This window comes from Misgurnus anguillicaudatus, chromosome 6 (assembly GCF_027580225.2).
Source record: "Misgurnus anguillicaudatus chromosome 6, ASM2758022v2, whole genome shotgun sequence".
Taxonomy (NCBI): Eukaryota; Metazoa; Chordata; class Actinopteri; order Cypriniformes; family Cobitidae; genus Misgurnus; species Misgurnus anguillicaudatus.
The window spans coordinates 33,134,980-33,150,364 of NC_073342.2; the positions used below are offsets into that span (position 1 = coordinate 33,134,980).

General features: G+C 40.4%; 1 protein-coding gene across 7 annotated transcripts; it reads left to right on the plus strand.

Moving 5' to 3' along the window:
• The first annotated feature begins 338 nt into the window (after nt 1-338).
• On the plus strand, nt 339-13,788 carry srpk2 (SRSF protein kinase 2). 7 transcript variants are annotated; one of them, XM_073869059.1, is made up of 16 exons: nt 339-984; nt 5,811-5,947; nt 6,243-6,351; nt 6,743-6,830; nt 6,933-7,020; nt 7,102-7,208; nt 7,540-7,705; nt 7,911-7,958; nt 8,327-8,352; nt 8,729-8,993; nt 9,231-10,034; nt 10,127-10,227; nt 10,313-10,420; nt 10,661-10,730; nt 11,198-11,290; nt 12,537-13,788. In XM_073869059.1, the coding sequence occupies exons 1-16, from the start codon at nt 929-931 to the stop codon at nt 12,719-12,721; spliced, it is 2,451 nt and encodes an 816-aa protein (XP_073725160.1). In that variant the 5' UTR covers nt 339-928; the 3' UTR covers nt 12,722-13,788. The 7 variants fall into 7 exon arrangements, with proteins under 7 accessions (XP_073725160.1, XP_073725161.1, XP_073725163.1 ...); XM_073869060.1 differs by lacking the exon at nt 11,198-11,290 and adding an exon at nt 11,570-11,662; XM_073869061.1 differs by having other exon boundaries at nt 345-966.
• The last annotated feature ends 1,597 nt before the right edge of the window (nt 13,789-15,385 follow it).

Genomic DNA, 15,385 nt, shown 5'->3' on the forward strand with positions numbered 1-15,385 from the left:
AGCAGCTTCAACAGCCTCAATTCCTACAATATGAGAGCAGAGATGTAGAAGAGAGAAAGACAGATCATCGGTGAGACATCAGACACAGTTAGAGAAAGACAGAGGTTGCCAGAGTAAGACAAATAAAAAGAAAAGCGAGATGCAAATTCCTTGAGAAAGAAAGACCTTCATGGGGTCATTGAATCTGCTGTCTGTGTTTCTCTCTGCTCACAGACAAACCCATCCGCTGTAAAGACAGACAGACAGACAGACAGAAAGACAGACAACAGTAGTGCGTGTTGAAAGGAAACCAGCAGCTTGAGAAACCACGAGAGCAGCTGTAAAATGGGGGGAGAGAGCGAGAGAGAAAGAGAGAGAGAGAGAGAGAGAGAGAGAGCTGTGTTGCCCGGGGATACAGGATGTCGTAACGAGACGAGAAGGAGCGCTGAACACTGCGAGGGGAGCAGAGAGAGATTTAGAGTGAGACGTTTCATGTTTCCAGTCACTGGAGCTCAGTTCCTCCCCCCCGCCCGACCTGAACCGTGGTGTCGCCCGCACAGATCTGTTATTGTGCTGCAGAAGAGAGAGAGAGAGAGAGAGATTGTGTGTGGGAGCTGTGTGCACGTTTTTTCTTCATCATTCAGGAAACAACATCAGCGAGCGACTCTAAAGAGTCTAAACGAAACACAGACAATAATTCAGGCAGATAAAGAGAGAGAGAGAGAGAGAGAGAAAACGACAGATCTCAGAGACGGTCTGTATCTCTCACCTCCGAGCATCTGTGTGTCCTCCATCCTTTCTGCTCCTCTAAGGAAGAGGAGAGCCGAGCCCCCTCCCTCCCCACCCTCCTCTCCTCGGCTGCCAGCACACACAGAAAAACTGAAAATCAAACGCTTTTATTCATTCCTCAGTCTGCTCCGGTCTTCTTTCGGGAGCCAGCGGCTTGCCCATGTCCGTCAACTCGGAAAAATCTTCTTCTCCGGAAAGGTACGGTGTCTTTACACGGTATGACACATCTTAGGTCTTCAGCTACCTGTCTGTCCATCCGTTCCACTGTCGTCCATTTTACCCTCATCCGTTTCTCTTTCCCTCTCTGTCTGTCTCTTTACCTGTATGTATAGTCACTGTTTTACTGTCTCATTGTGTGTTTGTGTTGGCCTGATGGAAAATGGAGAAATGGCTGTAACGTAACTCACACTTACACACGCACACACATGCACACTTTAAGACGTGCACTATTTTCTAAATTTGCATGCATCTTGTAAACACACAATATGAACATAGAGCCCATCTGTCAGATGTAATAATGAATCCTAAACATGATTGATTTTATATTGATTGTGCTGTTTACATTTGTACAACATCCATGCTGTGTATTGTAGCGTACTGTGTATGTAAGGACAGAAGGGATATTTAGGGCATCAGAACCAGAACACATTGTAATGTCCTCACTGAATCATTTCTTAATAGAGACAGATGTGTAAGATTCAGTGAAGGTATTCATGCATCCATCCAAAATCATCTTGAATTCAGCACATACCAACATCAACAACCCTTATATCCAACATTTATGACTTTATTCTCTTACATGTTGCATCAAGCAGTACTGCCCTACAAAGGCAAAAGGCAGAAATGAGATATTTTGGGACATTTAAGACCTCCTTTATCACGTGGATAGGCATTTCGAGTCAAGAAGAATAACTGACACCTAAAAGTCATTTTTTTCTCAGTTCCTCACTCATTTTGGGCCTTTCTAGGGCAGAGAAGATGATCTTTGTAAATTGATGGATTTGGCTTCACGGGTCCTTGTGTGTTAAATATAAACTAAATGCTGTAGATTTACGAGCACACGGCTTGTTTTATGAATGTAAGTGTGTGTTTAGATGGAGCATGATGAAATGAATGTCATGTCAAAATGAAATGTAAACAGAAAGAAGCAGAAAAAACAAAGGACAGATAGAGAAATAAAAAGGAAAAGATGTGGAATCTCATTAAATGTCTGTCTGAAGTCAATCTTCACTACTTATCATGTAGTCCATTGGCATTTCAACAGGTAGAGACGTGTGTCTGTCGTTCAGAGGAATTCAGCTTGATATTTTTATCTGAAGTGAATGAACATGAATCTCCTCTGTCTGTCTCTGATCTAGTGTTTATTGTGATATTACAATTAAAAATGTTGTTAAAAAACATGTTGTTATTGACTTTAAAATGCTAATTAAGTCTAAAATTGTAAAATGGTCTAAAATCGAATTGACCTAAGTTTGGTTAAGTCTGGTTTTCTCATGTGCTGTATAGAGACAGATTCAGATGTAAATACTGTTTGGGTTTTGTGTGTGATGTGAAAGTAAACGTGTGTGTGCATCTATAAACCTTGTAAGTTTGCTGTGTATTATAGTAGAAAACTAGAAATGGACACTTCAGGGGACTTACAATAAAAACTTCTGTGTTCCTGAATTTCCTTCACATGCGTCAAACTTTGTAAACTATCATCATCAGTTTTCTTTATGTCTGTGGTTGTTTGCTTTCAGTTGACAGTCTCTGTCTGGTTATATTTGAAGAGTGTCTAAGTGCTTTGTGTTTTGGTGTAAATGATTATTTCTTATCAGGCTCTTACTGTATGTTTAGGTTCAGTCATTTCACTTTATTAATGGCAATGAAAGGTTATTAGTCAGTAATTGAAATGCCTTATTTTTACAAATGCCATTTCATTGTATTTTAACATATTTATCGTTGTTTCACTGCAAAACCCTCTAAGTGTATGCAAGCTTTTTGTCAGAAAAAAATCCACTTTGGCAAGACATAGCAAACAACTTCAAAATCACCAAAGATGCAACTAGATACACTGTATTATAAGTGAAAGTTTGTCAATTAAGTGTGGACTGCATAATGTGACCTCTGCGTTTAACCCATCTCAGCGAGTGAATAACACATGCACTATACACAAACATTTATGTAGATACATCATAGAAAAAACAGATCTGTCATTTTAAATACAAAAAAACCTTTTGGCTTAAATCATGACAGACAGACAGACAGAGTATTAAATGGAAAATATTGGAAGATTAATTAAATTGACTGATGTCTAATAAAAATCTCTGTGTGTGAATTCTTAAGTAAGTGTGAATTGGTCATGAGATTCCTGCCGCCATTCTCATTCCTTGAGAGAGAGAGAGAGAGAGAGAGAGAGAGAGAGAGAGAGAGAGAGAGAGAGAGAGAGAGATCTTACAGAGGCTGAAGGAAAGCAGACAGGAATTCTTTGTTATTTGGTTATTATGAATATAAATTACTTGCATGCCAGCAGGACTTTTGGTTTATCCCTCAGTGTTTTGAGACTGCGACACCGAGCCAGACGCAGGTATGTGTGTGTGTGTGTCTGTTTGTCTATGTATGTCTGTGATGATGATGATAGGCTACTTAAGATTCAGAAAGCTCTGTTAACTTTTTAGTGTTTGTGCGTTTGTGTGTCAGATTCTTAAATAGCCATACAACTAACCCAAACCCTAACGCTGTTGATCTTTCATGATTGTTTAAGATCTTTCAGGTCATATAGAGACACATTGAGCACGGAAAGCTTTCTTTCATATATTTATGCATTTACAGTAGCAGATGCTTTTATGAGTTTGTATGTTCCCATGAGAGACCGAACTCATGACCACACAGCTCTCTGTAGACGCTTTCAGCTGCAACAACATAAACAAATCGTTTTTGTGGCCCAAGCTTAACTTCCAAACTAAGCAATCAGGCGAAAAAGCCCTTAGTAAGAGAGGTAACCAAGATCCCAATGGTCATTTAAACTGAGCTCCAGAGATCCTATGTAGAGATGGGACAAACCATCACTGCAGCCCTTCATCCATCTGGGCTTCTCCTCTCTTCAGTATAAAACCCATTCCTGCTGATAAAACTAAACAATAGAAACCATCACAGAAATACTTTTGGTTTCCACCTAAATAGGAACCATTAGCTTTTAAAACAACTACAATATTGCTTTGTGATGTTTTTGGACATATTCCAGTAGGATTTAATGGGGCCACCAGTGGAACCCAACAAATACCAATAGAGACCCAAAGAGACCGTTATAGTTTACATTACAACCAATACAATTCACATTAAAACTATTTAATCCAATAGAATATCTGTGATGCTTTCTATTGTTTTAATTTGAGCAGGGATGTAAACCTGCTTGGAGTTTGCCCAAAAGACTCTTTTCAAGCGGTTTTTGGTGTGTTTTCTACTGAGGAGAGATTTTTACATTTTATTCACTTAGCTGACGCTTTTATCCAAAGCGACTTACAATTGCTATATATGTCAGAGGTCACACGCCTCTGGAGCAACCAGGGGTTAAGTGTCTTGCTCAGGGACACAATGGTGTGTCACAGTGGATTCAAACCCAGGTCTCTCACATCAAAGGCATGTGTCTTATCCACTGCGCCATAACCTATGATGAAGTCCAGATACTGAACTTCATGTAGTGTTTAGTTATTTTCCCAAGAGTCATGGGCAGTGAGTTCCATAACCACCCATATAGATGAAAGATAAAATCTCAGTACACAAAAGGTTCATATCCAGATGATTGAAGTGATGAAGAGGGAATATTGGGAGAGTAAATCAGACAGATGAGCCGACCATTGAGTGACTAGTGAGGTAAGCAGAAGAATTATTTAAACAGTAGAAGACACGGCTAACCAGTGGAGCTTAAATAGAATAAAAGTGATATGAGGAGACTGGTTAGTTAACATAAGTTAACATACTCAAACATGATCAGAGCAAGTTTGTTGGTTCTAAACTTTCACAAAACACAAAAACTGCAAAGTCAGATATGATGCATGTAGAGACACAGACTGGTGTGTGTGTGTGCGCGTGTGTGTACGTGTGCATAAAGACTCAGCACACACACAACTGTTAGAATGTAACGCCCAACCTGTGAATATCTTTGAGGGGTGTGAGAGAGAGAGAGTTTGTGTGTGTGTTTGCGTGTTCATGTGTGTGTGTGTGTGTAGCTGGTAAACCAAAATTCCCCACAAATACAGTAATACCAGTGATCGTTTGACCTTTTGGGGACATTTTTTGGTCCCCATGGGGAAACAGCTTGTGAATTAACCTACATGATGTTTATACGTAAAAGTAAAATGCACTCAAGCTATTACAGTGTTATAAATGTGACATTTGCAGTCAAAACTTGAAATGTTAATTTTTAGAGTATGTATTTATTACCAGTATGTTAAACTATGTGTTTATTACCCCTGATGTTAGATTCTATATCAGTCATGTTTTTGGTTTTAGATAAGATAGGCCTATGTGCGTTATAGATGTAACACAAATTTTGGGGAGACAACATACTTTGTAGGAATTCTGTAAATTAAAATGCAGAAACCAGAAGCAATAATACCCAACAAATGCAGAAGGACAGTTGTTCAAACACACATTTCATATTTATTTTATTTGAATTTTTATGTGCTTATTTTTTGAGGAAGAACCGGTCTGATGTGACATTTCTCTGTTATGGGCGTGACAATTCTGAATGTGCACTTCTATTGAAATAATGAAAAAATAAATGCCTTAAAACTTTAATAAAGACTTTGCAATATAATTTAACCACCAAATATTGACATATCAGTATATTATAAAAACTTTTCTTGGAAAGCTGACATTTGCATGGAATTCCTCAGGCAGTTTTCTATGAAGATAAGATTTAGGGTAAAAACAGTGTGTGTGTGTGTGTGTGGGGGGGGGGGGGGGTAAGTGTGTGTAAGTGTTTTGTCAATCCTGAGTATGGTCTTTTATAGTACCACACAGGAAGTATAAATGTGTGTACTTTATTTGTGTTCTGGTAGACCCGACACTCAGAAGGTTCTGTCTGCACCTCCTCCCCCTCCTCCCCCACCCGAGCCTGTTGCCCCTCCAGAGCCTGAGGAGGAGATTCTGGGCTCTGATGATGAGGAGCAGGAAGACCCCGCTGACTACTGCAAAGGTACAACAGATCTCTCATCATTTCTGTTAAATGCTGTATGTGTAGCAGGAGATTGGAGCAGTTTTCATCAGTTGGATTTGTCACATCATGTGTGAGACTGAACTTCACATTGAAGTTTGTTTTGCTTTGGTTGATGCTCTGTGAGTTGATGTGGTGGATCACGAACGTCTGCTAGTGCTGCTGGTGTTAGGGATGGAATCATTAGTGGTTTGGTGTCTCCTTACAGTGTGTGAATGATGATGATTCAGAGAGAAATGTTTGTGAGCTCATGTGAAATGATTGTGCTGTGATGTAGGAGGATACCATCCAGTGAAGATCGGAGATCTTTTCAATGGAAGATACCATGTTATCCGAAAACTAGGATGGGGCCATTTTTCCACCGTCTGGCTGTGTTGGGATATTCAGTAAGTAACCATGACAACAGCATACGAGACGACGGCACATTCGTACACATTCGATACCCGACTCGACACACGCACACCGACTGTCTGTGATATCAGCAGGTGTCAGTGTCATTGTGTTGGGTTAGGTAACAAACTGTACACACTACCATCAGTGATGGATGGACAGAATACGCACAATGTTTGTGTTTGTGTACAGCTTTATCCACAGGCTGTTGTATTATATTTGCCATGTGGTTCAGTACAAAGCCAAAAAGCCCACATGGACACAAAGATACAGTACACACACAAATGACACCTGCTCATCCGAATACTGTCACCCATGTGTTTGTGTGTCTATATGTGATACTCATTGTGTTAGGATGGGTTTGTTAACCTGTGCGTGTGTTAACAGAGGGAAGCGGTTTGTTGCGATGAAGGTTGTTAAGAGTGCTCAGCACTACACAGAGACGGCCCTGGATGAAATAAAACTTCTTAGATGTGTGAGTATCTGAAACATACACACAGAAGAAAACAAGATTGTTTACTGTGTGGGGAGAAATTAAAGAATTAATCGTGAGTTCTGTGCACTCTCTCTCTTTCAGGTACGAGAGACAGATCCTGATGACCCTAATAAAGACATGGTTGTTCAACTAGTAGATGACTTTAAGATCTCAGGGGTGAACGGGATTCATATCCTTACTGTGTTTGTGTGTGTGTGTCTGTGTGTCTGTGTGTGTGTAAGTCAGATGTTTCCTTGACTCTGTCTCTCAGATGTTTGTATGGTGTTTGAGGTTCTTGGTCATCATTTACTAAAGTGGATCATAAAGTCTAATTATCAGGGTTTGCCATTACCCTGTGTCAAAAGTATCATTAGACAGGTAATCTCACAGACACACACGCACACAGACACCCATTTAATAATTTGATTTGAAATGAGCAATACTGATTTAAACAACACAGCATCCAAATATTCACAAAGAGCCTATTATGTTTCTATGGACAATACAAACAATGCAAACAGTCACAACCCCAAAAATAAATGAATAATACATTTAGTACTGCATTTGTGGCCAGTTGTACTAAAGATTAAAATTGATGGGTCTTAAATCAACTTCACATTTTCCAAACTACAGCTGAATAAAGTGAATTGTCTTGATTTCTTTAGCTGTCATGTGATGAATGTGCTGAGTTTTGTCATTGTGATGTCAGGTTTTACAGGGGCTTGATTACCTGCACAGTAAATGTAAGATCATCCACACGGACATCAAACCAGAAAACATCCTGATGTGTGTGGATGATCGCTTCATCCGGAGGATGGCTGTAGAGGCCACCGAGTGGCAGAAATCAGGAGCGCCACCTCCGTCTGGATCTGCTGGTATTTCATCTCATCTTTCTCAAATGCTTTACCACTCGGGTCAAGAGATTTGTTTAAAGATGTTTGCAGAACATTGTTGTCGGATGGCATCGGCCGCCACTCTTTAAAAAACAACTGTGGTATTTTAGCAGAAACTATATGGCTGATCTGAACGTGTGATTCAAATGAATCATCACATCTGTTTGATTCTCTGCTCTCTATGCAGCTGGTCGTGGTCGCTATGGCGATATGGTTGGGATGCTTTTACACGAGTGTACGTCCTGGTACCCATGAATACAACATGATGTTCTTGATGTTCAGGATTATCTTAGTCAGGCTGTTTGTCAGGAACATGTAGCAAAGGTGATCCGTTAACATCGGCCATTGGTTATTGTAGTTAAACCAGAGAAGTCTCAATGGTTAAGGTAGTTAACCTGAACATCCAATCCCTTCATCTGCCTTCTGTCTTTCAGACAATAAATCCTGTTTACTTCTCATCTTAAGCAAGATCAGACACAGTTAGGTCAGATTTATAAAAGAGTCTGATGACAAAAAAACCTAAATGATTTTCATGAAATCTTTACTAGTCTGTCTTGAATAATGAAAGTATGAAACTTTGATTTTGTTTGTCTTTGTTTGCAGTCAGCACAGCTCCTCAACTTAAACAGGTGAGTTAAGCCCACAAACAGACGTCGTTTTTAAGCAAGTGTGTACAGTCGTTTTAACACAACTAAACAAATCAAATCACTAACCCTAACCTCTTTATTACCATATCACCAAAGTAAATAAAAGTCATCACGAGAGCTCCAGACACAATGCAGAATACACTTACTCTACCATTTTACAAGACACATTATACACAGTTTAACAACAAATACTACTAGCATGTATTAAAAGCACAAAACTAAACTGTTATGTGCCAGTACTGGGCAGGTGTAGATACAGTATTTTACAGCAACGACACCTCAACACGATGTAGTGTATCAGATTTCATCTCTTACAGTGTAAAAACCCTAAACCGTCAGTTGTCTGCGTTTCCTTTAGGTGGGAAAGATCTCCAAAAACAAAAAGAAGAAGCTGAAGAAGAAGCAGAAGCGTCAGGCCGAGCTCCTGGAGAGACGCATGCTGGAGATCGAAGCTCTGGAGCGAGAAGCAGAAAAGCAGAAAGCTCCAAACTCCACCCACAGCCCCACCCTAGCACTGGGGGACAGCGAGGATGATGAAGACGATGATGAGGATGCTGATGAGGAAGAGGAAGTCGAGGGAGAGAAAGAGCGACCCGTCAGGCTCACAAACCACACATGTGAGTGTCTGTGTGTACAGGTTTGTCCTCACCAACTAGTAATAATTACATGTAATGAATCAAGTGTTACCAACATTTTTACTCCACGTTTGATCTACAATGCTTAGCTGTTTTCTTCTCCCTTTTCTCCAGACTAGAATTTTCCAATCTTCAATATAATCCAGAGGAGTAAAATAAATCAAATATTTTAATTATGAGCCGGACCTGTAAGTGTTTTTCTGCATCTCTCTTTTTCATGTGCAGATGCAGGTCACCAGGACATTGAGGAGAATGAAGAAGACTGTGACGTCCCCCTCACCAAAGACTCTACAGATGAAGAAGAATCTGTAGTAGAGATACGCACACACGCTCCACCCGACAAACAAGACCTTCCAGAGAAAGAAGAGGCGACGGAAAACCCGAAAGAAAGAGAAGAGCAACATGGAAATGAAGAAACGAAAGTAGAAGAAGAAGGAGAGGAAGAGGAAGAAGAAGAGGAAGAAGAAGAGGAAGAAGAAGAGGAAGAAGCAGCAGCAGATGAACCAGAAACCAAGGTCACACCCTCACAGTGCTCCGAGCCAAAAACACACCAGTGTTCAGAAGAGGAAGAACCAGATGCAGAAAAAGAGACCACAGAGGCAGAAAAGGAAAATGAGCATAAATATGAAGAGGAAGAAGATGATGGGGATGAAGCAGATGACGAAGGTCAGGAGGATTCCAACAAGGATCACAATGAAAACTCAAAAACAAACGGTCACGTGATCACGGGTAGGCAGGAGACGGATCGTCTGTCACCGGCACGGCCGCCTGTTTGTCCGTCGTCACCGTTGCTCTGCCCGTTGGTTGAATCAGAAATCAGCACAACCGACCGTGACGCATCTGACGCCTCGTATGACCTTTTTAACGGTGAAACACCAGGACTCACGAACGGATCCCGGCACCGCGGCACAACGCCTCGCTTCCCTGAGCTGCCACTGGATCCTGAACCGCCCGAAGCCCAGGCGCTCTGCATCAACACTGATCGCAGTCGAACCGTATCGTCATCAAGTACCGGAGAAACACCGAAAGGTCAAACACATTAAACACACCTACTGTTAGTTAACATGTCTGTTTAATGCTTAATAAACACAGTCTCTCTCTCTCTCTATATATATATGCAGCGAGGTTAAGATCGGCCGATCTACTGGTGAATCCTTTAGATCCACAGAACGCAGACATCTTGAGAGTCAAAATTGCTGACCTTGGCAATGCATGCTGGGTGGTAAGGAAATGTCCTATTCCTGAAAACACAGTGTAACATCTTTCGTGAAGAGTGTGTTGATCTGAAGATTGTGATACATTCACAGCACAAACACTTCACAGAAGACATCCAGACGCGCCAGTATCGCTCCATAGAGGTTCTGATTGGAGCAGGATACAGCACACCTGCTGATATATGGAGCACCGCCTGCATGGTATGAAGTCACCCAATGCCAGGAAATCCTTACATTAGTTTGCAGTTAAACGTTTTGTCTTTTGACAGTGTCATACAGTAAACAAACAGGTTGCCAAAGCCTTGGATTCGAATCCCAAGAAATGCACATATTGATGCATAGCTTTGAAATGAAAGCGTCTGCTGAATGCTTGTCATATATTTTGAATCATATGGCAACATTTACGTCTGATCTTCGGTTTTATGTCCATCCTCTATAAAGGCATTCGAGTTGGCTACAGGTGACTACCTGTTTGAACCTCACTCTGGTGAAGACTACTCTCGTGATGAAGGTGAGATTAAACCTTCAATGCACTACGTTCATCTACTGTATAAATGTTTGCAGTAATCCTCAGCTAGTCAACAGTATGCATAGTAATACATAGAATAACTGCAGTGTGACAAACTCTATCCCACAATGCAATGCGCTTTACTTGACCTTGCATTTGCATACTGGTAACTGAATACAGTATAGAGACTGCATCATGTTTTTTTTTTTTTTTTTTAATCTTTATGAGATATTGTTTCATGTAAATGTAGGCTGAATTCTGTATGTAGTGTACTAATGTTAGTTTACTTTAAGAACACTGCTGAATTTGTGTGATTTTCTCCGTCTTTCAGTCACTCATGTTTCATGTGTGATTGTAGCTAAAACTAAACATTAGACGCTTCCTTCTCTTTCTGCTTCCTCCTCTCTTTCCTTCACACTTCCTCTTGCTTTCTCTTTCTTTCTCTCTCTCTCTCTCTCTCTTTGATGTAGATCATATTGCTCACATCATAGAGCTTCTTGGCTGTATTCCTCGACACTTTGCTCTTTCTGGGAAATATTCTCGGGAATTCTTCAATCGGAGAGGTATTTTTAAAGACACGGGGCAGGACGGATGTAAACACTGTGCCACACAGACGGACAGACAGACAGACAAAAACAGACAGTTTTAGGGGGTTGCTTTGATGTGAACCAGACATAGATCTGTAGTCCTGAAAAACCCGTTCTGTCTGTGTTTGACTGGGTGTCACAGTGTCAGCATCCGCCCCCCTACACGTCTGCATGAATAACTGATGTGTGTGTATGTGTGTGTGTATATGTGTATATGTTTGTGTGTGTGTGTGTGTGTGTGTGTGTGGTGATCAGACCACATCGCTCTGATTATGGAGTTACTTGGAAAAATTCCTCACAAGATCATTGCAGCAGGAAAATACAGCCGTGAGTTCTTCTCAAAGAAAGGTACTGTACCTGTACACTGTTACGTCTTATAATCAGACTGTACTTATTATACCTACTCCAATATTCCTGTTTAGTTTTTCGTCTGTTTGATTCTGGATAATGGTTCAGATTTCTCACGGTTCTGTGGTTTGATAAAAGAGTTTGTGACCATCAGGGATCAGGAACGATTTGAAAAACATGTGGAGCAGTCTGCGCTTGAATCGCTCTTATGGTACTTTGATGTCACAAAGACGACACCGATCGATCTGTTCAGCGGCTAATTCATTCGATCACACATGAAGAGCTTGATAAGATTTGTTCAGGTTTTTTTAAAGCAAACCCTCCAGGACATTGGGGGCCAAAGTTGGGAACCTCTGGTTTACTGTGAATTACATAACCATCCAGACCTTTCATAGTTTGTTCACTGACACCTGATGATAATCATAAATTGAATTATGTTTCATATTATTGTGTTTCTTAATGAATTTGTTGTTGTGTTTTAGATTTTGTCATTTATGTGTGGAAGCACTTTTGTACCTCAACTTTAAATAGCTTCGCTGGGATTGATCCAGAAAAAACATTAAAAAATGCATTAGTTGTGAGAAAATGTGTCGGTCTGATTTTAAATGTTTGATTTAAAACAAATGAAATATTGGAATGAAATCTATATTGATCATTTAATTTGCTCTTGCTGCAGAATTACTGTAATTATTTTTCATAAAAGACAGACATGCTTTTCTTGACTTATCATTAGAAGTGCAAAATAAATGTTGTATAGTTAGTTTAACTTTTCCTTCATAGGAATCATTTCAGCATTTTTGGCAAACAGTAATGCTGTAATCTTTGGCCCGTATCGGCTGATCTAGTGTCTCTCTCTCTCTCTCTCTCTATGCAGGTGAGCTGAGGCACATCACCAAACTTAAGCCCTGGACTTTGTTTGACGTGTTGGTGGAGAAATACGGCTGGTCGGCAGAAGAAGCCGGTCACTTCACGCATTTCCTTCTGCCCATGTTGGAGATGGTTCCAGAAAAGCGCGCCTCCGCTTCCGAATGCCTCGGTCATCCCTGGCTCAGCTCGTAGCACTCGTCGTCTGTCTCGGACGCCTCCCTGTGGCTCTGTCCCGTATCACAGAAGGGGAGGGGCTGTTAGAGGGTCACGGGTGGGCTGACGTGACCTTCGCCTGACTTTCTACATTTTCTAGTGCTGTACTACACACATACACTCACACTGGAATAATCTCTCATTTTATACGAAGCTTCATTCACCGTCTTCCTCATTCTACAGAAACGAAGCGCTTTATATGCTGAATACAGGCCTAACGGTTAGACGGTTGGATTTGTAACCTGAAGGTCTCAGGTTCGATTCTCAGTGTCGTCAGGAAATGACTGAGGTGTGTGCCCTTGAACACGTTGTTGTCCCAGTGCTGTGTGTGTGTTTGCAACACAAACTGCTACAGTAGTTGATGTTTGTCCAATTACTTACATCCAGGAAGCCCACCTGGGTCCCTTTAGACGCAGCCCCGCCCCTCAATCTCTCCACCCTCAACAAATTAACAAAGGTGGACTTTAAGAAAGGGTTATCAACAGAGCTGTTTACAAACCTCCACACAAACAACACCTGACTCTGGAAAATATGAATCTAAAAGACTTTGTTTTGAAGCTGCTCCCAGTGGTGACAGACTGATAGACACGTACGTGAAGTTCATCTTCTGGTTTAGGTTGGTCTTTAGCGCCACTGATCTGTCCAATTCAACCTACAAACGTCAACATTCCTGATTGTACAGATGTGAATTTGTCCCGCTTACAGTTATCTGCACTTTTTGGCAGGACGGCCGCTTCTGCTCGCAGGCGTCTCAGTCTGTGGCTTTTGCTTAATGGGGCTCTGATTGTGTTTGTTCAGGGAGAAATTACCAATGTACAGAAATCCAGCAACCTATCCAAAAACTGCTTGAGCTCGAGATGAAAGCGCATCATGGCCTCAGATCTGCATGAAGACGGCAGGTGGACGAAACGCACAACATTATCTGCGGCGGCATCCTCATCGTCATTTCTTTATATAGCGCTTTTCACAGTTTTGCATTGATCATCATCATCACTGTTGGTCCAGTTACCTATTTTCGCAATAATAAATGAAAATAGATGGTGAAATATTTTTTGAATTTAAAAAGAAAACAAAGATTCTCTCAAAGATGTTGTGACAGTGACAGAGTTTTAGTCGTAATAAGGTGATTTAGGTGTTTTGTCTATTTAGAGAGGTTTTCTTTCTTTAGGGATTTTTTAAATTATTATTTACTTCACTTCTCTCCCTTCGTCATATGGATCGAGTTTTGCTCTTCGGTGAGGATACAGTGACAAATTTTCAAACCTTTTTGCAATAATAGTGATTACGGTGATGATTTTTGCACAGAAGGCTCCAGATGTGTCTCATTCAGCGTCAACATGACTGCGTCTCATGTGTTTTCATCAACAGATTGAATAAAATTTTAAATTATGAATCACAGCAGCTCAACGATTCTACTCTTCTTGTTTTGCTTCTTTTGATAATAAAGACCGTTCATACATGTAGGAAAACCTGTAGAAATAAATGAAATATGAAACCATGCATTGACATGCAATCTAAATACATTAGGATTTAATCCTAGTCTGGTTTTTAATGTCGTGTGAATTGAAATAAGACCCACAGTCCTGTACAAAGAAGAGTAAATGATGTCACATCTAAAACAAAAGGGTTTCATTGCTGTTCACAAACTATTACAAACAAACAAAAATCTATATTTGTTTAGGTCAAATTAATTGAAAGCCTTTATTTTCATTGTATAGCTCGCTCTATATAACACGAAATAGACTGAAATAAGGAGTGCTGCTTCTGTCGCTATTAAATATTAATTTATAACTCTTATGCCCTGGGAACATACATGGTAGGTTTATTAATAGTTTGTTAATTTGCAGCAGGTAGCCTACTTTTAACACAGTAAGGCTACTTTTGAACCATTAAGTTAACTTTACCTGTCTAAAACACTTGTGACTACCGCACTAAAGGTAAATAAAACGTTATTCCCTTCATTTTAATCTTGTGACAAACTGAACTAACATAGATTCTATAAGATGTGGTCTCACAGGGTCAACATCAAAAACATAAATGAAAACACACTTACAGTATGTGAATCAGAAGCACCAAAATGTCCTAGTAGAGTTGAATCCTTCAGATTGATGCGTTTTAGGCAGGTCTGGATCAGCGATTTCTTCAGAATTGAGACAAAACTTTGTAACTATGCCGATCTTATACAAACAGCTAAGTAACCGACTATATAAAAAGCAAACATTATGGGGCGGTTTCCCGGACAGGGATTAGACTAGTCCTAGACTAAAACATTTTTAAGAGCTGTCCAAACTGAAAACAACATATCTTAAAATATAACAGGGCCCTTTGTTTTGCCACAAAATGCACACAGGTAATGTTTTTAGTAAGGCATGTTTGTTAAAACTAGTTATATTTCCTAATTAAACTAAGGCCTAGTCCTGGATTAAGCTAATCCCTGTCCGGGAAACCGCCCCAAAATCGTATTGTTTGACTCTCTTAAAACGTAATGTGCTGGGGATCTGTGATTGGATAAAAGTTGTCGTGATCAGCACTACTGCTGCTTGTGGCACCGCAAGGACTGACAGTGGATGACATCAAAGTACCGCGAGAGCATTTCGATAGTGGCTTCTGTAGGATTTCTCAAATCCCTCTCGCGGGATTTTG

Coding starts and splice junctions, on each gene's coding strand:
- srpk2 (XM_073869059.1), top strand. CDS start 929: ATGTCCGTCAACTCGGAAAAATCTTCTTCTCCGGAAAGGTACGGTGTC. Junction 6,352..6,742: donor TGGCTGTGTTGGGATATTCA/GTAAGTAACCAT, acceptor GTGTGTTAACAG/AGGGAAGCGGTTTGTTGCGA. Junction 10,731..11,197: donor AGACTACTCTCGTGATGAAG/GTGAGATTAAAC, acceptor TCTTTGATGTAG/ATCATATTGCTCACATCATA.